At 32.2% G+C, this 27,430-nt stretch overlaps 1 protein-coding gene and 1 long non-coding RNA gene across 2 annotated transcripts; one reads left to right on the top strand and one right to left on the bottom strand.

The window, feature by feature from the left end:
• Positions 1-63: 63 nt before the first annotated feature.
• On the bottom strand, positions 64-11,857 carry LOC123667863. Its single transcript, XR_006745486.1, has 3 exons — positions 11,846-11,857; positions 1,586-1,591; positions 64-132 (listed from the first exon to the last, which is right to left on the bottom strand). It is a non-coding gene; the product is annotated as an uncharacterized LOC123667863 (long non-coding RNA).
• LOC123667861 (probable chitinase 2) lies at positions 8,122-25,910 on the top strand. Its single transcript, XM_045601696.1, has 10 exons — positions 8,122-8,246; positions 17,978-18,142; positions 18,352-18,547; positions 20,677-20,773; positions 21,289-21,504; positions 22,497-22,691; positions 23,106-23,239; positions 23,563-23,732; positions 24,091-24,328; positions 25,728-25,910. Exons 1-10 carry the CDS (start codon positions 8,174-8,176, stop codon positions 25,837-25,839), a joined length of 1,596 nt encoding a protein of 531 aa, XP_045457652.1. The 5' UTR covers positions 8,122-8,173; the 3' UTR covers positions 25,840-25,910.
• Positions 25,911-27,430: the final 1,520 nt, after the last annotated feature.

Below are 27,430 nucleotides of genomic sequence, written 5' to 3' on the forward strand. Positions count from 1 at the left end.
GTGTCAGTGTATGTCGTAAATGTGTTAGTGTATGTAGGTCTTAGTATATGTACATGTATGTGTGGTAATGAACATAATATGTGTATACACGTGTTAGAGTGCTTAGTATTAGCTGAGGACCAGTAACAACTTCTCAGTCCCATTGTAGTCTAGATCTTTAAGCCATTTTACTATAGCTTTTTTACATTCATATTTAGTAAGCGGATATATGTTGATCAACCTGTTTATCTTGTTATATAGATGACAGCCCATAAAACCAAAAAACCTCCTTGAGAAAGCGGTGGACCAACGGGTATCTGAGGTGCAGACTTTATATTTGCATCGTTTGTTGTTATTTAAAAAAGGATCATAGCGAGTCATAGAATGTTGTTTGAGCACTGTGTTTAGTATATATAGTTGGCGAACACTGAGTACGTCAGATAAAAGATAAATATCTTTGGTAGGGTAAAAAATGGCTTAGAATAACTAACTTTCAATAACGCACGCTGAGCCCTCTCCAGTTTTATAAGATTAGTTTTAAGTAAAAAACAATACAAGTATAGATGGGCAAACCATCGGGTTTAAACCTGGTGTTTTGATAAAAACCCGATAAACACCGCAAGCACCCATAAACACCCAGAAAATTGGGTGTCTATTTGATTTGATGAAATTAAATTAGTGATGTTAAAAAATATTTTATAAAAGTGATTTCCATTCATTTCATTTTACTTGTAGGCAACATTATTAGATCAGGTAGGGTAAAATAAAATGGTAAGAGATAAAAACGAAATTTCAAAAATCACATTTTCTATTATTTCAACTTTAGATTAGCTTATTTTATGTTGTAGAGTTGTCATATTCTTCATTTGTAAGTTGATTTACATGATACCCCTTAGCTTCCTGTAAATACTTTAAGATTTGTTCATAGCATTAGCTTAATATACTTAAATCCTCCGCCACTAATTTTTAGAAGAGCTCATTTCCTTTGTCTTCTTCCTCTCCATATAAAGCACATTCTGAACAATTAGACTTGTTAACTGCGTCATCTTTTAATTCTTTCCTCCTTTTTATACCCGTGGGGACAGAAAGAATAGATGGAGAACTTGGTCTATGTAGCTTTGTTGGTGACGGTAAATCATCTAAACATTGTGTCTCACTATCTAAAATGTTTGGCGACCGGTTCCAATAACAAAGTCTGTTCTTTTTCTCTCCTGCGATTACATAATAAAAATTAAATTAGATGGGCTATATGTTGCAGAAGAATTCTGATGAAATATGTATCTAATTTATTTATAATACTCACATGATTTTGTATCAATCATCTGCTTTAATGCAATATTTTTATCATCACTTTGGTTGCCTTCCATTCTGCTTAGCAACAAATTTTACACTTAGCACGGTGATCGTATTCCTTTTACGCTTAACTTCGAAACTATCTAGCTCTAGCCGTTTACATTTACAGTTCTACCAATGACATTCATTCGTTCATTCTGCTAGATAAATCCCCGAAATCAGTGTTGCCATTTAGCGACAGTTGGCAGCTCTAAATGATAACAAAATTATAGCAGTTGTTAATTTGCAGAAATCCTAGCTTGTTTTGAATGACTATTCACTTCAATTGTTGTAATTTAACTGACCGGTTTCAGTATTTGATTTTAATTTTAATTATTTTTTAAATGTAAACACAAATTGCTAGAATTAAAATGAATTATAATCATACAAAGCAGCTGAGATTGCGCTCAATCAACAATTGATTTATATTTTTGAATAGTATCCACAATCTCTAATAAAATATAGCAAAATATTTGAATTTTACGTAAGATCAAAATACAAGTGGCTAAAATCTGGTATGCAAAGCAATCTATGATCAGGGATTTCCCGACGTTGCTAAGTGCTGATAGATAAAAGTAGACTACAGAGATATAAGTGCAATTTAATTGGTGCGTAAACGTGTGAAAAAAAGGATCGACATCCTTGGTTTCACTAGAATCCATAAAATACTGTGTCACGCTTCACGTAATATCCCACTACTGGGCGTATTATAGATATAGAGATTATCCAACAATAAAATAATTTTTCAATTCGAGATAGTATAACTTAAGATTAGAGAGCTAAAACTAACAAACAAAACAAATTCTTAGCTTTCGCTTCAGATTGTAATATCCCACTACTGGGCGTAGGCCTCTTTCCCCATGTAGGAGAATGATCAGAGCTTAATCCACCGCGCTGCTCCAATGCGGGTTGGCGGATATATTCCCTACTATGAGTAAAGATCACTATCAGGTGTACATGATAACAACCGGGACCGACGGCTTAACGTGCTCTCCGAGGCACGGTGGGGAGACCCACAAGGACTACACAAACACCCTGACCACGGCAAACACCTGTATGGCCAATACAAATGTTTGTCATTTGCGGCGATCGAACCCGCAACCGCCAGCGCAACAGATACAACCCATGGCTGTACAATCCGTTGCGCCAACGCGGCGTCAATACAATGTACCTATATTTTAAAAGTGTTAGCCGGTAAGTGCACTATTTTTATATATTTTTTTTAAATTATGCTTTGTAATTGTTTGAAGTGTCGTTAAATTTTATTCACGCTTTGTTGGTTAGAATAAATGCACATAACAATAGATCTATATAATAATACAATATCAACTTTACTGTCTGTTGGTGCAAAATGATGTGAAATTTTTGCCATAATCTTACTTTTAAATAACTTAACCCTGAGCTAGACCACAAGCAATAAATATTATTTAATTATTCTTTCTTTTTATTTTAGATTCAATGGGGCGGTCTAAGGATCATCGCATATGGCAGCATTACCGTATTTTACCAAATAAAACTGTTTCTTGCAAGTTTTATGAAAAGATCTATAAATTTAGTAATGCAGACAAAATGCTTCAACATCTCAGTACTTGTCTAAAAAGTCCAGAAATAGTAAAAAAGTGTATGAAAACAATACGAGATGACTCATTCAAAAAAAGGGCTACGTACTGCCAGAGAGAACTGATATTCATATGAGCCCCTCTTCGTCTGCTAACAGTAACACTTATTTTGAGGACGCCGATGAGATTGACCTTACAACAACACAATTTGCGAAAGCTATTTTTGTATCAGGGACGCCAATATCGATAGGATACCATTAGGATAAAGTGTATAAAGAGATGCGTCTAAGATTAGATGAGGAATTAAACGCTTGCAATTACTTACATCTTCAGTGTGACCGCTGGAGTAACCTGAGAAATGAAGGAATAATAAACTTTTTGATATCAAAACCGCAACCTGCATATATAAAAAGCTTGAACACTGAAACTAATGCACACACTAGTGAATACCTAAGTCAAGAAATTGAGAAAGTATTGAGAGTGTATGGGGTATATAAGTTTCTTGTCCTCATTGGTGACAACGCCAGAAATATTCAAAAAGCATTTGGATTAATTAAAGTTAAATATCCACATGTTGTTCCTCTCGGTTGCTGTGCGCATGTTTTAAACTTGTTATGTCAAGATTGCTTAAAGGTAAAAGACATTAAATTTCTTTTAATGGAAGCCTTAAAACTAATAAAAACTGTTAAAAAGAGCCAACGACTAAATTGGCTACTGACAAAATTGAGTCAAAATAAGGATTCCGCACGAACATTAAAACTACCTTGTGTTACTAGATGGGGAAGTCACGTTATTTCGTTAGAAAGTTTAAAAACAAACAAGATAGCCTTGCGAAGAATGGCTGTTAGTGAAGATGTGTTGATTGATAGATGCTGATTATTAAAAATCTAATTTTAAATAACGATTTCTGGAGGAAGATCGATGAATGTATAAGTATTCTAGAGCCTATTACTGAAAGTATATATAACTTGGAGGGAGATCAGTTTGGTATCCACAAAATATACATTACGTTTAAAGATATACTGGCTAAAATACGTTTCGCATTGCCTCATACTTCAATGTTGAACGAAGAAGGCAAAAAGCAAATTCTGACATCAGTCGCTGAAAGGCGCAAAATATCCATTAGACTAATTCATTTGGCAGCGTATATGCTGGATCCTTCAGCTCAGGGCGTTGAACTTACTCAAGATGAAGAAATTCAGGCTATGGAGTTCATCCACGATTTAGGCCAGCAACTAAGTTTACATAATGTAATGGCCGAACTGGCTTGTTACAAAGCTTAAGAAAACTTTTAGGCCAGACAATTTATATGGAATTCAGTCCGTAGTATTAAGCCCATTGTGTGGTGAAAAGGAATCTATACTGACTGAGCTAAGCAAAGTAGCGGTACGCATCCTGTCGGCTCCGTGTACATCAGCAGCAACTAAGCGTTCCTTCAGTATTCAAGAATATATATATAACTAGCTGACCCGACGAACTTCGTATCGCCTAACACAAACTTTATCGTATGGTATTAAAGTTCAAATTGACTTTTAAGTATTATCACAAATCTTTTGTATGGGAGTATAGAAAAGTGTTGTTTTTAGACTTTTTCAGGAAATTTCAAAATTTTTCTTTTGAATTTTTCTCTCCGTAAGAACCATCCTCGTACTTCAAGGAATATTTTAAAAAAAGAATTAGCGAAATCGGTCCAACCGTTCTCGAGTTTTGCGCTTAGCAACACATTCAGCGACTCATTTTTATATTATAGATAACAAAAGAAATCGACTTTCAACAGAAAAAGCCGCGAAAATTTCATATATTTGTTACAACTGGAATCTTAAACATAAACTTAATAATGAGAACATTCAGTTAGATGAAGAAAATGAAAACGAAAACATAATAGAGAGTTTTATAGACCAACTTAATGAGAGCTATGATGAAAATGAAACCGGAATAGAGAGTTCTATAGACCCGATAATATTGGACGACTACAACGAACCTACACCTTCAACGTCAGGCGAAGCCAGACAGCCTTTACATTTTGTCGTATATAACAATGATAATGGAGAATTCGATATTATTAAGTAGGTCATTTGTTTATGATTAGTCGCAGAAAATAGATTTTTTTGCATTATTTTATTTCACCTAATTATGTATAATTCAATAAAAGAATAATAATTAAAAACTAAATGTCATTTATGTATAAAAATCATTTACACCCTAAATTTGGGTGGAAATCGGGTGTTTATCCAAAAACACCCAAAACATTCGGTATAACCCACCTGGGTTTAAACCCGGGTTGGTGGATTGCCCATCAAAAATACAAGTCATAAGCCATTTTAGAAAAAGATTACTTAAACACGCCACTGAGGAAGGTAAACCGCTAAATTTATTCATAATAGGTAAACAACTTATTACGACTGTGGAATTAAAATTAGTTCTATTGTTTGTTTTTGAAGCAAAGAAAACCTTAAGAAATCGCGTATCTATCGGGCGATTATTTTATTCTTTATACATTACTGCACACTTACAAGTAAATTAAAAAGAAACAAAAAAAAAACATACTGAATAAATTGCAAAGGCACGCGATCGTCTATAAGCCTTAGATTTGTTTGCTAAAGGTATATTATATCGCAAAACATTAAAAAAACTGTTTTACGTTTGATTTTCATCAATTTAATTAATTTTAAATTGAAAAGTTATAGCAAAAGCCTCATTCCATATCATTGTCAATGTAATACATTGTCATTTCTCACATTTCAATGTCATTTCTCTCTTCTTTAATTTCTTAGCAGAATAAGAATATAGGATTTCTGCATAATGTATAGAACATCGTTAATTTCTTTTTATAGAAATACAAGGGCATGTTGTCGCTTGGCTTATTATTCCAATTTCCAATACACTTGCTCAGGCTTAAGCTTATTATTATATATTTTTAGTTACACGTATTAACAATTGATGGATTTTGTCGAACGCTTTTTGAAAATCCATAAATTATAAATTAATAGAAAAGGCTATAATTTAAAATTGTACGATAACTTTCTCTTTGAATCGTATGTCTAAAATGTATTTTGATTATTATATTACTATAGATTAAAAAGAGAGACGAGTCGTGATTACTTTCGCAAACTTTATTAATATACCTCAGCAAAAGAATGAATCTACAATGATTAAACCACTAAGCTTCTAAGCCTCAGTTCTAGTGTTCTACCCTCGTAAATGATAGACTTAAAAAGTGGATAATATCAATTGAAAGATAACCTGAGACCTATGAGTGTGATGTAGTAGTGATTGTTGAGTGTTCTTGATGTACAATAAACCAACTCTTCTGATGGGGAAGGGTTGGAGCTTAGTCTGTTATAGTTTACACGTACCAATACTTTTCCTACCAAATATAACGATCGTTACCTTATTTAGTGCGTCTTATGTAATTATAGTTAGTTATTTGTCAAATTTGGTTTTTCAATCGAAGTAGGAGACCTAAAACAAAATATATACTGACGAGAAATATGAAATTCGGCACTTGACCTTCAAATATTTCATCCGTGCAAGATGAAATCTGCGATCGACACCACTGTGTTTATATAATAAAAAAGTGTAGAAAAGTATAGTAGTTTTTATATATATATAAATAAATCATCTCTTATTGTTTATTCGTTTAATACCAAAGAAGTATATCAAGAAGAAGCAATTATTGTTTAATTATTGTTTTTTTTTATATTGTACAACAAGGTCGGCAAACAATCGTACGGTTCACCTGATGGTAAGCGATTACCGTAGCCTATAGACGTCTGCTACACAAGAAGCATTGCAAGAGCGTTACCGACCCCGTCCTCAATTCCCCCAAGACCTCTGGTCACCTTACTCACCAACAGGAACATAACACTGCTTGAAAGCAGTATTATTTAGCTTTGATCTTCTGTAAGGTCGAGGTACTACTCCAGTCGGGCTGTTCCATATTTTGAGCAGGAAATTTCCTGCTGTGCCCTACCTCAGTTAAGTATCTATCATAAAATTAACGCATTCCAGTGATAATTATTAGTATCGTGTATCACTATAATATATATTTCAAATTTTGTATAATAATAATAAATAAATAAATATCTTATAACATACACACACGGTCGTCTGTTCCTATGGTAAGCAACTTAATGCTTGTATTACAGGTAACAGCCGACTGTTATAACTATATATAAATATACATGGAAATAATGCATATATAAATACATAAATACAAATATTACACCCAGACTCAGGCGGGAATCGAACCCGCAACCCGCGGAACAGAAAGCAGGGCCACTACAAACTGCGCCAACGGGCTAGTCAATAATTACATATAAAACAATCTCAATTTACAACAGTACATCACATCGTTTGTCATGAATTACATCCGATAGTGTTAAAGATAACCTTCTGTCGTACATTTTTTTTTATATATTAAAAGATTTTATTATCTGTATTAATATTATAATGATGAAGAGTTTTTGTTTACTTTTTTTAAAGGTAGGTTTTTTCTGTCGGCTCTGTCAAATAATAAAATGAAAGATCGCGAATCGAAACTAGATATATTAAAATATTAGCTGTGCCCGCGACCATTCCCCAATTCCATTATAGTCCATTTCCTGATAAAGGCTATAGGTATAAGACTATATAACATCGCGAGCGAAACCATAGGACACAGCTAGTCTTTTCATAAGGAGTCAAGCCAAAAAAGTATCTTTAAAATTCATCTGTTGCGTGGTTACGGCAGTGAAAAATATAGGCCACCCGTTCTCTTCCCTTGGGTATCATAAAATCTCAATTAGTCGTCACTAAGGGATAACACAGTTCCACTACCACCTTGGAACTTAAAAAGCTGACCGATGGTGGGATAACCATCAAACTATAGGGCTTTCAAATGCACAGACCGAAGACGGGCAGCAGCGTTTTCGGTGCGACAAAGCCAGCCTTGCGATCACCAACCCGTCTGCCCAGCGTGGTGACTATGGGCAAAGCACATAAGATACTAACTTGGAGAGTCCTATGTCCAGCAGTAGACTTTAATAGGCTGAAATGACAATTAATTGCTTTATCATTGTATATTTCCTCATATGCTTAAAGATTTACTAAAAAAAATCTAATTTGATGATATTCTTACATTAGGAAATTACCCAAATCTGTCCGAGGTTAATGATATCAGAGTTGGAAAATAAAAAGAACATTTTCCCAAGACTACTGCAAAAATATTCAAGTAAATATAGGTATATGTTACCTATACAAACGAATCAGTACGCGCAAGAGCGCGTTCAGACGTACATGTCTAACAAAGATCTCAAAACAAAATGGCGGCATTTATAAGTTTATTATTTTTATTTGTGACTCTTTTACATAACTCCCAGAGCCGAGGATTGGCAGGTAAGAAAGAGGTTTTATATTATTTTGTTTATTAGTAAATTAATAAATATTTTATCACATAAATAATATCACATATAATATATGTATGTATATATATCTTAATCAGATAATTATAAACATTTTGAAGTTTATTTTTTTGTTCGTAATATTTTCGTAGTTTAGTCTGTATAATATTAATGCTATTTTAGATAAAAATTAAAAAAAAAGTTATCGCTCACTGCCGAAATTTACAAAAAACAATTGTTTTTAAAGTAACTTCAAGCTTAACATGCCACGAATCATTTAAGGCTTCTCATGCCGGTTGATGGTGCAGTTTAAAAAAATGATGACGACATATTTTGGCGAACCATTGGCATTTATCGTGTTACTACGTTACTAATAATGTTATAAATGTGACTTTCTGTTCGTCTTTATGTTAACCTTTGACAGCTAAACGTTATTAATAGAAATAAAATAAAAAATAATTCTAAATTCCTTATAAGCAAAGCTTTGGAGTACTTACAGTAACTAATACTTATTTTTTTTAATAAATTTGTATAAGTTAAAAACAAGTTAAGTTAATATAAATTATTTTAGGTTCACTAATTACTATTTTTTATTGTCATATAAAAGAATAGTTTTCAAATTAATGTTTTTTTTTCTTTTAGTTTCTTAAAATATTACTTTTTTACTATCGTTTATTTAATATGAATTTTATTTTACAAAACACAAATAAATAATTTATTTAAAATCACCAAACAAACTCTCAGTTCAGATTGTAAACATTGGTATGCGACGACGACCTCATTAATTTCTTGTATGTAAATGTGTGATGTTCCTATGGAGTGGCGTAGTCCTTATGGACTAAAACTCCTTAAATAAAAACAGAGAAAAAAAAGAAAAGAAAAAACCCTCAGTTCTCAAATTATAAATATCATTCCATCTTCTTCTTTTACTCTAAACATTTTTTAATATCATATCAAAAATCTTTTATTCTTACAAAATACGCATTTAAAGCAAAGATATGTATTTGAAATATCAAGCAACGTATCAATATAAGAAATCTATTAGCAACTTTACAAAATCACATCTCAGAGATTTTGCAAAAAAAAAAATATGAAGACATTTTGAACACAAAAACGTACATTCGTAAAACAAATGCAATGAAATGAAAATAGTACGTAAGTAATAGTAAGTAAAGTAAAAATAATTTTAATACCAAGAAAAGAATCGGAAAGCGAAATATAAAACAAAGCTTTCAAACCATTTTCGTAGATAAACTATAAAAACTGTAATAAAGAAAATTCTATAATTTATATATTGCAAATACATTCTTCATGTGAATTCGGTTAAAGAAAAATACCCAAGTAATAGTCACGCAATATAAATATAATTCATATATCCAGCGATTACTTGGTAATTCAATACAAAAAATAACTTTTCGAATCTCTCAAAAGCTATATATTTCATTCATTATTATTATTATTGTCATGAAATAATTTTAGAAACGTGTACATCTTAAAGTATAGCAAAAAATACAAAGTTTTGTGTTTTTTGCTTTGGGTTATGTGTTCTTTCATTCAGCTGATCAAAACTCCAGGAGAGGGATAGGGCCGGCAACGCGCTTGCGATACTTCTGGTGTTGCAGGTGTCTACGGCTAATAGGCTACGGTAATCGCTTACCATCAGTTGCGCTTGTTTGCCAACCTAGTTGTAGAAATAAATTACTATAATAAATATTATTATAATTACAGTAGTGTAGTCACTACATAGTATAAAACAAAGTCGCTTTCTCTGTCCCTCGTATGCTTAAATCTTTAAAACTACGCAACGGATTTTGATGCGGTTTTTTTAATAGATAGAGTGATTGAAGAGGAAGGTTTATATGTATAATACATGTATAATATAATAGAGGAACACTGATAGTTTTTGCAACCGTGCGAAGCCGGGGCGGGTCGCTAGTTACATATAAGTAATAAAAAACGCTACATAGATACAAAAGTGGGGATCAATTCTATTTAGTTTAAATACTATAATTTTAATAGGTTTTTTAAATATTTTTCTGTGAAATCATTTCTAAAGTGATTATCAGTTTGTCATTAATTAGATGTAAATTATTAATGTTTATAAGTCAGTTTGTAATGCTGTATATTTTCTTTTACAGCCAGTACGCAGTACGAATTGTATTATTTCGTAGGTAAATAAAATGTTTTTCTTTTTTTCTAAATTCAAATAATAGTCATTTTCTTGTCTCTTAGCATCTTTTTTATGTATTTATTTAAAATACTACTTCACCTTTCAGTAATAAAAAATATTCTATGTACTTTTAGGTAAATTAAAAAAGGAATTGGATTTATTTTTAGCTTGGTTACAAGAAAGATTACTATATGTTGTAATTTATATTTTTTAGACGTTTAATTGTTCATATTTACGAATTTCGTTATTAAAATATTTGAATATTATGCATGTTTCAATGTAAAATAAGATATATATGCATATATTTATTGTTAGTTGTTTGAATTGTCATTATTACTTTCCTGACTTTCGTTTCGTTTGTTAGTGTTGCTTTTAATCAGAGCAGCAAATTACTCATGAAACAAATATATAGTATCCGATAAATTTTATTGTATGGGGCCATTAATAAATTACGTCATAACTTAAAGGGGGCTAGGGGGTTCACAAAATGTGATATTTTGTGACATTACAATATTTCAAAATATTTTAATATATAATATAATTGTTAGTATTAAAATAATTATATTTTTTGTACCTGTGTCGGATGTGATGTTAATTTAATTGAAAAATAAATTAAATGGAAATAAAATTAATGTCGAAACGGATGTTTTAAGTGACTAAATAATCATGTAAATGTGACAAGAACGGGGACAGGGATAAAAAAATTATGAAATTAGTGTGACGTAATTTATGGGTGGATTTATGGATGAAATAAATAAATGTGAAAATTCAGTTTTAACAAAGTATTAATAAATTTTTAATATGTGTAACTCATTAAAAATTGACGCGCTTAAAACTATATTATTAACAGCGATAAAATAAATGTCGAGAATAAAAGTGCACAATAGTTTTTATAATTTAATTTTTATAATATTTAGTATAAATCTGTTTGATTTAAACCGATGTATATTTTGAACATTAAGAAAAGATTAGGTAAGTAATCTGCGTCTAATCTAATCCTCTTTACGAAAATTGCGCGAACGGAGGATTATGAAGTTTCGCACACTTATTTACACTAATATTATAAAGAGGTAAAATTTCTAACTTTGTTTGTAGGGGGTTACTACAAAGGTTACTTTGCAAATACTGATCTGATCATGAAAATTCTTTCACTAACAGAAAGCTACACTGTTCAGGAGTGATATAGGCTATATTTTATAGTTATTGAACAAAAAATTTAGTGAAAAATAACAGTATATGTAAATTAAGTCGGAGAAATGCGAGCGAGAGGAAAACTAGCATATATTTGCATCAAAAATAATAGTGGGCACGGGTCAGCTAGAACTTTATATAGCGAAGTAGTGCAAAATGCTATTTTTTTATATTATGCATAAAAATACATTAAACTAATAAACAAACATTACACACACTACCATGTTTTTGACACACATACTCATATATACTCCTTTGTTTATTATCATAGAAATATAGTATTTGACAACAGAACCTTAATAATGTGCTAACTTATAATTTAAATTAATTATGGTCGAATTTCGACCACTAGGCGACCACTAGTTGATATAAAACGAATTTACGAATTTATAAGCGAAGGTATGAGCGTATAATGACCATTACCAGTTTTTTTTTTTTTTTAAACAAAACCGGCAGCGTCGGACCACGTTCTAGTTTTACTAGGCACTCACAGGACTGTCGATCTGTAGTAATAAAGAAAAATCGCCCGTGGTATTATTATAATGCATGCATGATTAACAAAAAGCACGAGCATTTTGAGCCCGTGGATCAACATTTTTAAATAAAAAAAAATGACCATTACCTTACAACATTACACGTATAAATTAGGAACCAAAACACGACTGCTCGAACTCGAAACAGGATTTTACAATTTATTACCACGGAACGAAGTATTAAAATGATCTTACAAGCTTAATGTGATCCCACGAATGATTTAATAATTGACAGAAAATAAATTTAAACTTAATATTGAAAACAATTTAATAGCTAAGGCATATTAAGGTCGAAAATAATATTATTAATAATTGTACATACAGAAAGGTATATACCGTATATCGAAAATTTTCTTTAATGTCATCTTATAAATAAAATTTTCGTGTCACAATGTTAGTTAAAATACTCCTCCGAAGCGGCTGGACCGATTTTTATGAAATTTTGTGTGCATATCGAGTAAGTTAAAGGGGGGGGGGGGGGCTTAATAACATATATGGCAAAACAACATTTGCGTGGTCAACTAGTAAAATAATAAATATTAAACTTATTTCCATCTTAAGTTCAAAATGTCAATACGCTATTCATGTATGTAAACAATCAATTAGTAGGCACATGTATTTGAAGATAATATTATGTATAATATTTAGATAAGGTGTTCGTTGAAGATAAAATTATTATTTTAACGTTTTTCCTCAAACATACCACATTATGTAAATATATTTAGCGGTTTTTTTTTCTAATTCTGCGTTTACGTTATCTTTACCAACACTGAAAATTATCAATGTTGGTAAAGATAAATATAATAATTTATTAATAAAATTTTAATAGAAGAAAGAAATATTAAATAAATCAAATAAATTAACTAGCACAAACAAATGCCCAGGGTACTAAAATTATATGTTATGGCCTATATATTTGTCATGAGTAGTGATCGAACTCACCATCGCTAACGTAACACTCAATATCTGTAACCACTGCGTCTGTAACAACATTGTTGTCGAGTTCTTACTTTAATTCCCTTTTTTGTGGGATACGTATAAATACTATTATCTATGAACAAAAATAGGAATTCAAGAGTTCGATGTTATACTGTGTGGAGTTTTTTTTTTTTTTTTTAAATAGGTATATTCTATAATTATAGTAGGAGTTTTATAGTAGTAGTGCAGATGACTTTGTTTCCTTGATGGTAACAGCGACAAATCATTAGATGGGATGGTTTGCCACGGTAGTTGGATAAACGATATTCAAAATATAACAAATAAAGACTAGGCAATATAGATAGGAGTTATCGTCATAAACATTTTTATTATTATATTTCTTTAAATGACTCCCGATAATTATTAATTGTCAATATCTTCTTTAGTTATTCCAAAGTCATTGTTAACAGGCCCGCTTTCTGACCCGTGCTTAAGATAAAATACATGTATATCATAAATGTTCGTGCAGTAAAATTTTTATGTGAAATATACTACACAGGTTATTACGTACGTAGACACGCTTCTTTGCGACTTTAGTGGTTTAAAAATCATAGTTTCCTTTGTGTCGATCGATTAAGCCTATAATATCCCATCGCTGAGCATGGTCCTCTTTCTCCCCGTGGAAGAAGGACTGGAGCTTAATCCTTTATGTATTATATTATATAAATATACAGGAATCGCTAAAGGTGTTGCCAAGTTTAATAATATCAATAAAAAAATTTTGAGTCAAAATTTTAATATGTACGATTTTATTTTTGTGTTACTCACACATTAGGAATTCTAAACATATTTGAATATCATATCAAAAATTTCGATCTAACGGGTACATCGTTCCATAGCTTAATTGTCTAGAGCGCCGACACGGTCAGTCGGAGACGCAGGTTCGATCCGCGCTGGAACGGTAAATTTTTGATATGATATTCAAAAATGTTCGAAATTATAAAGCAACTGGACAATTCCGGTTGCTTTTTTTATTTTTCAATACTTTGTTGAGAGCATTAACAGAATAGAAACTAAAGAAAATTGGTAAAAATCAGTCGTGATAAAGTCTGTTAGCTCGGCTAAAATAAAACTTTATTTTTAGTTTTAAATAAAAACTTTATAACGTAAATAAGATTTCAATGTACAGAAAATTATTAAGATTAGCATAAGTGATGATTATTTCAACGGAAATCGATTGAAGTGGACCGAAGCCGGTCGAAACAGGTTTGAAACAGTAAATTTTATGCTAAAACATGTATTGTACATGACTCGGTTTTATACTTGTAAGATTTTCGTTCTGTCACTTATTTAACAATATATCTGTTCTTATTATTCTATATATTATCTGTACGGTTAATATCTCCGCGGACGACGGCTCAGGAGCTCAAAGACCGGCGGTCGCAGGTTTGACTACCGCTCCTAATGGATATTTCGTGCTTCAGCCTGTTATATCCCACTGCTGGACATAGACCTCTTTCCCTGTGTAGGAGAAGGATCAGAGCTTAATCCACCACGCTGCCCCATGCGGTTTGGCGGATATATTCCCTACTATGAGTAACGATCGCTATCAGGTGTGCATGATAACAATCGGGACCGACAGCTTAACGTGCTCTCCGAGGCACGGTGGGAAGACCCACAACGACTGCACAAACACCCAGACACGGCGAGGATCGAACCCGCATCCGCCAGCACAACAGCCACAAACCAGTGCTGTGACCGTTGCGCTAACGTAATTCGTACAAATATTTGACTCCAGTCTGAGTATCTATCCTTGTGGGTCTCCCCACAGTGCCTCAAAAAACATGTTAAGCCTTTAATCTCGATTGTTGTCATAGACACCTGTTGGCGATCTTTACTCTTAGTATATCCGCCAACTCGTAGTAGAACAGCTTGGTGGAATAAGGTCCGACCGTTCTCTTACATGGAGAACGAGGCTTATGTCCAGCAGTGGGATCTCACAGGCTGAATCAATTGCAGGTAATATTATTAATCCTTAAGAATGTTATATATAACTTAATTAAAAAGAAAACTAATGAGGTTATTTTATATTGTGATTGGTGGGGATTGGCATTGGGAGTCTCTTTCTTTATTACATTTCATTTATCGTACACAAATTTATTAAATTACAGAGCGACACAATCAGAATTAGCTGACAAAACTCTTAAAATATAGATAAAAGAGGTTTTTTTAGTAGTCTGTTGAGAGGCACCAGAATTTTCCTACATTACATTACAATGTAATGTAGGAAGATTCTGGTAGTCAGATAGGTGTGCTTTTTAAAACAATTTCGTACAAATAAGCGATCTCTCAAACTGTTTGATTACGTAAACATTAATTATAAATATTTATATCTAAATAGAGCAAATTACTTAATATATGGACGTCTTAAGCTTTTAAATTTTTCATAAACAACCTGTCACGTTTGCCTGTTTTGCATGCGTCACGTATTTTGATAAAAGTGTGTACAATCAAAGGTTATACCTATCGATAATAAAGAATGATCAACAAAAAGTCGTTGACGCAAAAAATTGTATTTAAAGATTATTCGTACGTTTAATTAAATGTAAAAATCGTATATATAGACATCTACACTAATATTATAAAGTTGAAAAGTTTGTTAGTTTATTGAAATGCGCTAATTAACTGAACGGAACCATTGGTTCAAACAGACGTATTATTTTTGTGTGGAGAAGTGAAGAAGGCTATTTTTTCCCTCAAATTAAAGCTTACAAAACCGCGTGGCTCAGCTAGTTTACAAATAAGCTTGACTCGAGATACGTTGCCCTATCTTGCAAACAGTCAAACGTATGAAGTTTAAATTAAAAAAAAATAATGTCTCATACCGCGACAATTCCTTTAAAAATGTTTAATCAAATTCAAAATGATTTTTTCAAATACGACTCATAGCTAGTTGATGTTATATCTGCATCCAATTAAAGCAAATGATATAAATTTATGGATCCGGTTCTTTAAAGTTTTATTCTTAAAGCAATTAAAATTTTTGACAACATATGCTTATCTTATGTTTTTTTTTTTTTTTATATTCATAGATGTCAATATAATAACAAACAACATTATATTGTAACACTCTATATCCCAATGGTGATAAAAAATCTCATAAGGATAAATTATATAATAAACTAGCGTACCACCACGGCTTCACACGAGTTTTTTAACAAAAATTTCAAAAAAAATCCTATTTATTTTAAATATAATATAGGCTATAGCCTATGTCATCCGCGGATAGTGTAGCTTCCCAACAGTGAAAGAATTTTTCTATTCAGAGCCTATTCAATACAAACAAACAAACAATCAAATCTTTCCTCTTTATAATATAGATATAGATACGGGGCGGATAGATACGGGATTTTCATACACTACTGTCATCTGTAAATCGTTTTTTTTATTTCCTGGATTATAAGTACGTAGTCATTTAGTGTCTAAGAGTATAAATGTTTTTGTAGATAAATAAAAAACACTGAGATTATTATTTATCAATTGATCTTTCCTTAACGTTTTAGTTTTTATACTAATCTTTTTCGATTCGATAACTGTTTTCGAATGTCTTTGACCCTACACTCAAGGACAATTTAGAATTAGCTGATACAAATAAAAGTTAGAACGTATCCTTTATTATCATTTAGATTAGTGTGGATGATGAAAAAAAAATGCCTTGTTGCCTGTTTTTCGCTCTTTTTTGCGATAAGGGTGTTTATGAACTGATGTAACTTGATTATACGTATTAGTTCCTTTTATATTTTAACTTTGCTGTGTGGTTACGGCAGTACAGAATATAGCCATCCCCTCTCTTCCCGTGAGTGTCGTAAGAGGCGACTAAAGGATACCACAGTTCCACTACCACTTTGGAACTTAAAAAGTCGGCTGATGGCAGGAAACCACCCAACTACGCTGTGGCGCGAACTTGTGGAGGCTTATGTCCAGCAGTGGACTGCGATAGGCTGAAGTGTGTGTGTGTGTGTGTGTGTGTGTATTTTAACTTCCATTTTTATGGAAGAAGAAACTAAAATAGTAACTACACAGTTGAGTCCTCCATCCTTTATTGTTCCATTTACTGTCCCACTTGTTCTATTATTGAATGGACATGATCTTTAAATAATGACACTGTCGCACTGTCACCATTGTCATTAAACAACTGCAAAGCAAAACCATCGAATGCGTTATTCTCTAAAATAAAATTTACAAAAACAGGACATGAAGTATATATTTAAGACAAGAGTGGAGAAAGCAAGAGACAATTCACTTATTGTAACTAAGCTTAGCCACATCACATATTTCATATTATTGTTATAATGTAGCACTTTGTCTGTAGAACAACTCCTCGTAAAGTTCTTTTGAATTATACAATAAAGCAACACAGTAATAATGATAAAATGTTTTTAAAAAGATTTAGAATTATATAATACCTTATTCTTTTTGAGGTTAGTTATCCATCCTGGATAAGTAATCCAGGACATTACTAACCACAAAAGTACTATCTGCTATACTGCTAATTATGCTGATACTTCTGCTGTTCCTTCTAAATTCTCTTTTTTTTACATCTCTTTACATTTTAATCTCTTGTTTAATGACCGCTCTGGCATAGTTGAGCTTAGTCGCCTAAACATTGTTTTCTCGGAATGGATACTTATATTTCTACAGAATTTTTTTATCGCTTCGTGTGTCCATCCAAATGAGTCTACCTACAGCAGTTTAATCTGTTGGTCCTGGTGATTATCGTAAACACCTGATGGCGATCGTTACACATAGTATTGAATATATCTGCCAACCCGCTTGGAGCAGCGTGGTGTATTAAGCTGCAACCATTGCAGTGAGATATTACAGACTGAATCAATCAAACTCTTTGTTTTACAGGATCATCTCACGACAAGGTGATCGTATGCTACGTATCAAGATGGTCAGTATACAGGCCTGGTGCCGGAAGCTTCGATATCCATGATATTGAGCCATCCCTCTGCACCCACATTATCTACTGTTTTGTTGGGATGGATGAGAATACTTTCAAAATTAAAAATATTGGTAATAACAGTATTTTATTTTTTTGGTTCTTTTTTGTTTTGTTCTATCATCACACTATTTGATATTACAATATATAAAAATAAATAATATAAAAATTGTGTAATGTATGTTATAAATAATTTACATAAAGTTGATTGTTAAGCATTTATATTTGACAAAACCATAAACGTGACAATAACATTATCAGTAAATATTCAAAAATATTTCAGACCCCTACCAAGACTTGGAAGAAAACGGAGGTAAGGGTGGTTTTAAGCGTTTCATTGCACTGAAAGAAAAACACCCACACCTGAAACTTTCAGTGGGTATCGGGGGATGGAACGAGGGCTCTGCGAAATACTCCAAAATGGCCGCCGACCCAAAATTAAGAACCATATTTATAAGGAGCGTAATGAACTACTTAGAGTAAGTAATGATTGATTGTAATTAAACGTGTATGTGTAACACAAACAAATATTACCGTAAAAAATAATTTGCTTAATGGTGTAAAATCTTAATATATATAAATTAAGTGTTACGTTATTTGTCAAGTATATAAATTAAGCGTCATGTTTTTTGTCCGCGATGGACTCCTAAACTACTTGACCGATTTTAATCAAATTGGAACATCGTGTGCTTAATCCAACTTGAAAGATATATTTTATTTCGAGGTATATATTTATTATATTCAAGAGAAAAAAATAAGGTGGTACGAAGATTGCCAGGTCGGCTAGTAACATATAAAATTTTCATAGTTATTAACAAATTATTATTTTTTTAGTAAAAACCATTGGAAAAGATTAAATTTTTGCTGCATAAAATGACATCTAACAGCACAATAAAGGATTTGTCTAAATATTTCCTGTATAACTCGTTTATAGTATTAGAAACACACATCGAATTAGGGCCCTAAGACAAAAAAAAATAGCTAGTATGACTAACTGATTCAACAACTAACCACCTTACCAAATAATTGTAATTACTAAAACTATTAAATACTTTAACCGATTTCAAAAAAGGAGGAGGTTCTAAATTTGACTATATTTTTTTATGTGTTACCTAATAAGTTTTGACTGTGTGAACTGATTTGGATGGTTTTTTTTTAATGGAAAGGTGGTGCTTGTTTTGTGGTCTCGTTTTTCTTTTTCTTTTATACAACTACCAGTCACTGGATGGTAAGCGATTAACGTAGCTTATAGACGCCTGCAACACCAGAAATATCGCAAGCAGATTGCCAACCCTACACCTAATTTCCAGGAGCTCCGATCACCTTAATCAGTAGTTTTGAGTTATCCTCAATGATGCGTATTTTATTGACTATTTTTTCGACTACCTACATTATATTACTTGTTGATGTTATGAAATCTGTTTTTTTTTTTCGTTTTCGAACAAACTCTAATTACCACAGTATTTTTTAAAAAACCGAGTGTGCTTAACACGACTCAAATAAAACTTCTGCATAATAGACCTGCACTGTAGGTGTGCACTGTCTTAGAAATACGAAACGTAACTGACTATGAAAGAAAGAGAGTAAGAAAATATGTCCTCGCACCTCTCACTCTTGCTCCATTCGCCTCACCCGATCACACTTTTCGTAACGCTCTCGTCACACATTCACCAACTTACGCCCCAAGTCAAACGGGCGTAAAGAAGTTCTACTTTAATAATATTCGATTAACAAAATAGATGCGCTTAACTACATGTCATCGTGCTGGGTATTTTAATGAGTGTTAGGTAAACAGTTTGAGTTAAGGAAAAACTGAGGAAATGAGATCACCAAATTGTTACCTTTGTCTTATCTTGTTACAAATACTATTGTGAATACATAAACATCATTCATTAAAGTATAGTACAATAAATAACAAACATGTTTCATACCTACACAAAAAAAGAGTAATCGTAACTTTTTAGAATAACACATGAAAAAAAAACAAAGCATATTATATACGCTTCAGCCTGTAATATCCCACTACTGGGCATAGGCGTCTTTCCCCATGTAGGAGAAGGATCAGAGCTTAATCCACCACGTTGCTGCAATGCGGGTTGGCGGATATATTCCCGACTACGAATAACGATCGTTATCAGGTGTACATAATAACAACCGAGACCGACGGCTTAACGTGCTCTCCGAGGCACGGTGGGGAGACCCACAAGGACTGCACAAACACCCAGACCACGGCAAACACCTGTTTGGCCAATACAAATGTTTGTCATGAGTGGGGATCGAACCCGCAACCACCAATGCAAAAGATACAATCCATGCCTGTAACCGTTGCGCCAACGTGGCGTCTGCGCCAACGCTGCGTCTATATTATATAGTATATTATATAAAGTTCTTTAAATTGAGATATTTGAGAAATAAATATTTTTAAAGGCATAAATTTCCTTAATTTAGGTCCTAGGAATTGTAAATAAAATGCAAGAATTAATATATAGATTAATTAAACTTGGTCGGCCATTTTTGCTAACCTTCTTCGTAATTTGACCGAAACATGTCATCAACCACGTAGGTGGGAAACTCACAATATTAAACGTATTATTATTATTATTTTCAGGAAATATAAATTCGATGGCTTAGATTTAAATTGGGATTACCCAACACAAAGAGGAGGAAAACCGGAAGATAGGACAAACTTCGTTACTTTGATTAGGGTAAATGATCATTCATTGAAAATTTAAATAGTAATTATATTAAATTAAACCACGAACTTATTATTATTTATTTATTTAAGATTTATATTTACATTTAATTTATATTACTAATTAAAGATAAATCCTCTATTAGTTCAGATGCTAACTTTCTTTGTCTTTGTTATAATTTTTATTGAAATTTTAAATTTCTCCATTCTGTGTGACGTTTGCCAAATCATCCGTACCTATTATTTTGGACCTACTGAAAGTCATTAGTCAAAATGAATTTATCATCATCATTATATATATTAATACGCTAAGGTTAGGATGTTTGCCTCCCTTTTTAGAAAAAGCGTCACAATCATTCCACATAAATTATATATCATTTTATAGATAATTTAGTATAGCTAGTTAAATGAAATTTCGTAAAGTAAGTTTCAACTAACAAAAAAATAATATCATATTTATAAAATAAAATAAAAATCAAGACTATTCTTCTTTTTTTCTTTGTCACATAAAAATTATATCTATTTCAGGAATTATCAGAAGAATTTGAAACAAATGGATACCTTCTCACATCAGCACTCAGAACTGGCAAAGATGACATGGATGTAGTGTATGATTTAGTCCACGTGAATTACTATTTAGACTTCATGCATATCATGACCTATGACTACCATGGAGCTTGGGATGGGGTTGTCGGAGCTAATGCACCAATATATGGGCAACATGAGAATGATATATACAGTATCGTGAGTAGAAACCTCATTGAAGTTGAAACTTAGAATTTTCGAGGACACTTAGAATATTTGAGGACACTTAGAATATTTGAGGACACTTAGGATTTTAGAATCTTTGGGAAAGTACTTAACGAACGCGTGTATCTAGTACCTATGCATATATTTATTTAGCTCAAATCATGAGGACAATACACGTTGATGCTAAATCAGCGTTTCAATTATGTAACACGAATTTCCTCATAACTTGGGGAACCGTTATTTTCATACGAGTGCTTATAACATCATACTTTGGATTGAATTATACCCTTATGTTTGGTTACCTAATTCACTTTAATCAAGCAAGCTTAATTACGTTTTTTTAATTATTTTTTATTTTTAAAAAGATGAATCACCCTCCCGTTAATTTATCAATACATATTCTGATATTAAATGACCACTATCAAAAAAGAAAACTGCAAACTTCTATATAGACACGATTATATTCTTTACTTTTCAAGTTTTTATTGGAGCCTGCTTGTTTTTTTTTTTCGATATTCTAGTGAATGGAATAAAAATGATCAAAAAACGAAGTTAAAGGACCATAAGCGCGTTCGACGCTTTAAAATTTAATATAAATAAGACTCTAAGAAAACCCACTGGCCATTTAAAAAGCAACTACTGTTGATACTTCATAGCCAATTGTCTGTGGTATTTCCGTTACATTAAGCCGACAAAATTCTTAAATATTGTTCATATTATGTTCTTTCTAATTGCGCTTAATTAAAACTTTCTTAACACTATTCGCATTTTAACTCGAATCCAGTACTCTTATTTTAACGCATCAATTAAAACCTTTTTACTCATATTCGATTTCAAAAAGTCTAAAAATAACACTTAAATGACTAGACGGCTCCCACCTTTTCACTCGTATTAGATTTTTTTATTTTCTAAATGTTATTTGTGACTCTTACTCTGTCTCTCAACATTAAAACTTAAAAATATAAAGGTTTACAAACTATTTTCAGGATTATACCATCAGCTATCTTCTCTCCAAAGGTCTGACCCCCAGTAAAATGGTTTTCGGTCTAGCAATGTATGGACGTACATCCACATTCAATGTTCCTAATCCTAAGAAAATCGTTTTCGGTGAAACCACCACAGTAACCACTGGTTTTGCTGGACCGTTCAGTAAAGAAAACGGCTTTATGGGATACAATGAGGTAATTTTCTTTATATATTTGACCTTAACAGAAAATGGTAAAGTAAATGATAATAAGAGAGACAGATAATGACAGAAGAAGAAACGAGAGTAACTTTAAGGAAATAATAATTATATAAGCTTTCCTATCATAAGAGTCTATGAAAGATCGCCGAAATGGTAGTAAATATTACCTTTGTATAAAGCATTTACTTATTACTTATATGAATAATATCGTGAAAGTTATCCAGTTTCTTATTTAAGCCCCTATCAATATCCACGTGACCAAAAAAAAAAAAACAGAAAAAAGCAGTAGTGTTCATGATTTTTTTATGTAACTTTGATAACCAGCTTTTCATAGAAAGAATAATCGGTAAAACATTAACCTTGGGAAAGGTTTGTTAAGTCAGCTAGTAATATGGTTAATTGTTTTTAGATCTGCTTGGAATTTACAAATAAATCATCACCATGGGTCCACGGTTGGGATGAGAAAACAAGTACTCCATATATTGCAGATGAAACGCGTTTTATAACATACGACAATCCTCGCTCCATTGCAAACAAAGTCAAGTATGATCATTCTTCTTAATAAATATTATTCTTTCGATCAATTCATTTTTCTGGAAGATTTGATCAATCCATTGTTCAGATCTTTTAGTCAGAGCATTCTATAAACATCAAATTCAGCCACGTACGCTGCTTGGCGTTTCTAAGATATACAAAATACCTACCAGGCTGTCAGTATTGGCGCAATTTTCTGCGCAATGTTCTTAATTTTCTTACCACAAGAACCATCTAAAAAGGATTAAGAAAAAACTTTCAACAAAATAATTACTAGCTTCATTATTATTTATATGAATCTGTTTACCTTTTATAAAAGATGTCATTTGCAGGTATGCAATGGATCGTGGAATAGGCGGTTTTTCAGCTTGGAGTATAGTCACAGATGACTTCAGAGGATCGTGTGATGATGAACCGGACACCTATAAAGATTACATCGAGAGATTCAATAAGATTGCCGATCAGCCTCTATTGAAAGATGCCTTGATAAGTTTAAAAGAAGGTAACAATTTTATCTTTTAGAAGAAAATTTTTAATAAAAAATCTTTCAATAACTACCGACCAAAGAGCTCTTTTTATGCCAGAAGAGTACGTTCGTACCATTACAAGCGCATTACCAACCCTAACCTGAATTCAGCTCCACGCTGCTCTGGCTACTTTACTCATTCCAAGAACACAATAACACTTGAGAATAGCATTATAGTATTATTATCTTCTGTAAGGTGCTAATCTTAAAAAGCTATAAATTCTTTTAATACGTATAGGTATACCTACAATTGCCTTTTGTAACAAAGATACTTTTTTGTCGCTTATTCAATTCGGCTACTTACTAACTTATAATAATTACAAAATATTTACAGCTGGTGTCGAAACCGAATTTTACGTTATTTCCGATAAAAAAGCAAAACTTCGCCTACCGAAGCCAAGATTTGCAAACTACCCTCTTCTAAGAACTGTCAACGAGGCCATAAATTTGGCAACAGAAGAAAAAAAGGTTTTCGATGAAATGGAAAGAATTAAGGACATAAGAAGAATTGACATTGAAAAGGGCAAATCGCCGTGTGTACGGACTTGCACTGAAGTCTGCTATTACGGAATGTAAGACTTGCATTTATGACGTCATATTTTTTTTTTAATAAAAAATTCAATTTACCTCATTATTTAGACTTAAAACTTTTTTAGTTATTTAGCCATATTATTAAGTAAGTCATGTGATTTACTAATATTAGCCCTGATTCTCATAATAAAATTTTATGTGACGCTTAAAACAGAAATTGTTAAAAAATATTGCGTCACAGTTAAATCTTAAAATAAGTTTTAATCAATTAATTTAACTAATGGTTTATAGCGCTAAAACGTACACTATGCCATTGTCACGCTGAGTGCCATTATTTAAAAAATTATTTCTTATAATCTTTCTTTTACTTTAATTTGCTTTTAAGTAAATTTTTATATAATACATAAATGTGCTTTATTCTTTATTTTTAGTCTGCATTTTTTATTTGTTTTACCTCTCTTTGTCTTACCTTTATTCACCTTTAGTACTTAGTGTGTGGCTTTCATTTTCTTTTCGTATTAATAGGTGACACATGAAATAACACAAAAAAAAATCTCTTCAAATGGTTGTGAAATGGTATTTTTTTATAAGTCTAGGTCGCCAAACAAGTGTACGGACCGGACCACCCGGTGGTTACCATAGGATATAGAAGCCAGCAACACCACAAGCAACGCAAGCGCGTAGCCCCAATCCCCCCAGGAGCTCTGGTCACCTTACTCAGCACAGGAACACAACAGTACTTGAGAGCAGTATTATTTAGTGATCTGTAAGGTTGAGGTACTTCTCTAGACGGACTGCTTCAGATTTTGAGCAAGATATATCCTGCTGTAACCTACATCTAAGATGGTATCCGAAGATACTATAAATACAACTACGCAAAATATACGTATTATTATTAAATTTATTATTATTAAAAAGCAAATATTTCCTAAAATACATTAATTTCATACTGTACTTCAACTGTAAAGAACCTATCAGCTTATCGAAAACCCCGATATAAATAAAATTACTATATCTTGCCATATGATTGGTTCTGATCAGAGAGTAACTACTTTTTCAGTAGTTTTTTTTTTAATAATTTTTCTATTAATTCGTCTTGTGCTCAGCAGTGAAAGAAAACTTAATTATACATACATGTGGTATGGTTTGGGACACAGATAATAAGACACGCACTTTTTTTACAAACTCTTATTAGTAAATCCTAGGGTCCGATTCCAAAATCTTTGCATTTATCAAAATGTCAAAATAAACCGCAACGTACCTTGAGGTAAAAATTTGAAAAATCCTAGGATTTACTTAAGGGTGTTTAACAAAACTAAGAAATCTGGATTTAAAGAATCTACGAAATCTGAATTCAACAAATCTACGAAATCTGAATTCAACAAATCTAGGAAGTGTAAAAATTAAATTGATTTTTCTGAATAAGTAGCCTTTTTTAAGATCGACGGTGCTGCGAGATGAGGAAACTCTTCCTATTAATACAAGAAAAAGCAAAAGTCAACAAGCAAAGGCGGGATCTCTACCGCACTTCAAAAGTCCTAAAAAATACTAGGATTTGGGTGATGTCAGAATATAGCTATATGGATTTGAGTATTGTACCTAAATATATTCTTATACTTTAAATAGATTTTTTTTTGAATTAAAATTACCTCTACTTCGACTACTATCGCTATCGGGTGTATGTGATAACAGCTGTGACTGAAAGCTTAACGCTCTCCGAAGCACGATGAGGATAGCCACAAGGACAAACGCCTAAACAGGAAACAAATCTGTATAAATATATTTGTATAAAATACATTTGTATAATACGTATATTCCGAGAGGAAATCGAACCAGCAACCGCTAGTGGCTATCTAGAATACAAAATAAAAATTATTTGATAAATAATTACCATTTTTTCAACATTTTTTGGTCATCGTCCATACAGAAGTAATAATATTCTGTAAAAAAATATAAATTAATATTAAGAAAAGTTTATAAATGATTAAGGAAAATAATGTAACACAAAGAAAAACAAAATTGTATATCAATACATTCTTTATTATCTTAGAAAACCTTATTTTTAAACTTACAACATTCAACTTGTATAGTATCTAATACGAGTATCTAATAAAATATGTTTTTTTTTTTTTTCGTTTAATTCAATTTGAGGGAGATTTGTGATATATTTTTAACTTAATTTCGTGCCACTCCACTTATTTTATCTGTACCATGATTGAATACAGATAAAAAAATTGTTTACTGATTTTTTAAGTGAATGAAAATTAGTCGTGTTTAGTTTGGTCGCGTTATGTCGATACATGTAGTTAGTGGCAAGTATATTGAACGCAGACCTTCAACTTTTTAGTATATTACTCAGTCAGTTAGTCAGTAAGTCAGTGAAACTATTTTGTTTGCTATCCTTACACGATGCCTCACTCTGTCATCGATCTCTCAATATCCGTGCCGTTAATTATACATTGCGTCGCTATCCGTGTTGTTTTGTCGTTTACCTCGAACAAAAAACGACTGTCATATTTTTTTATACAACTAGGTCGGCAAACAAACGTACGACACCTGGTGGTAAGTAATTGCCGTAGCTTATAGACGTCTGCAACACCAGAAGCATGGCAAGCGCGTTGCCGACCCAATTCCCCAAGAGCTCTGGTCACCTTACTCACCAACAGGAACACAACACTGCTTGAAAGCAATATTATTTAGCCGTGATCTTCTATAAGGTCGAGGTACTACACCAGCCGGGCTGCTCCATATTTTGAGTAGGAAATTTCCTGCTGTGCCCTACCTAAGTTAAATTCTTATGTCTATTCCTAATGTCATATTTGAAGTCATGTGTCAAAAAAAGTCAGTATCTAATGTCATTTTTAAGTTCAATTAAACGTCGACTATGATAGATAGCTCTTAACAGAAAACGAATTTATGTCCAGAGCACTAATGAATGATCAAATGAACAACTGTATCACACAATGTTAATGGATTGAAAGCGGATCTCCCTTAATACTTGAAAAATAAGTTTTCGCCAATGATTGGCATATTTACAGGCTTTTACAATAATAGAAGTGACATTTAACAGATTGTACAAAATATATGATTTTATAAGTTATATAGGTGTATAAGAATTTAGTTCTTAAAATAAGCCTAGATTA

The sequence above is a fragment of the Melitaea cinxia genome, chromosome 29, assembly GCF_905220565.1.
Source record: "Melitaea cinxia chromosome 29, ilMelCinx1.1, whole genome shotgun sequence".
NCBI lineage: Eukaryota > Metazoa > Arthropoda > Insecta > Lepidoptera > Nymphalidae > Melitaea > Melitaea cinxia.

Bases quoted from the DNA above. Each gene is read 5' to 3' on its own strand.
- LOC123667861 (XM_045601696.1), top strand. From the start codon at position 8,174: ATGGCGGCATTTATAAGTTTATTATTTTTATTTGTGACTCTTTTACAT. The intron at 18,143-18,351 runs GTAATAACAGTA...AAAATATTTCAG, and splicing joins TTTCAAAATTAAAAATATTG to ACCCCTACCAAGACTTGGAA. The intron at 20,774-21,288 runs GTAAATGATCAT...TATCTATTTCAG, and splicing joins ACTTCGTTACTTTGATTAGG to GAATTATCAGAAGAATTTGA.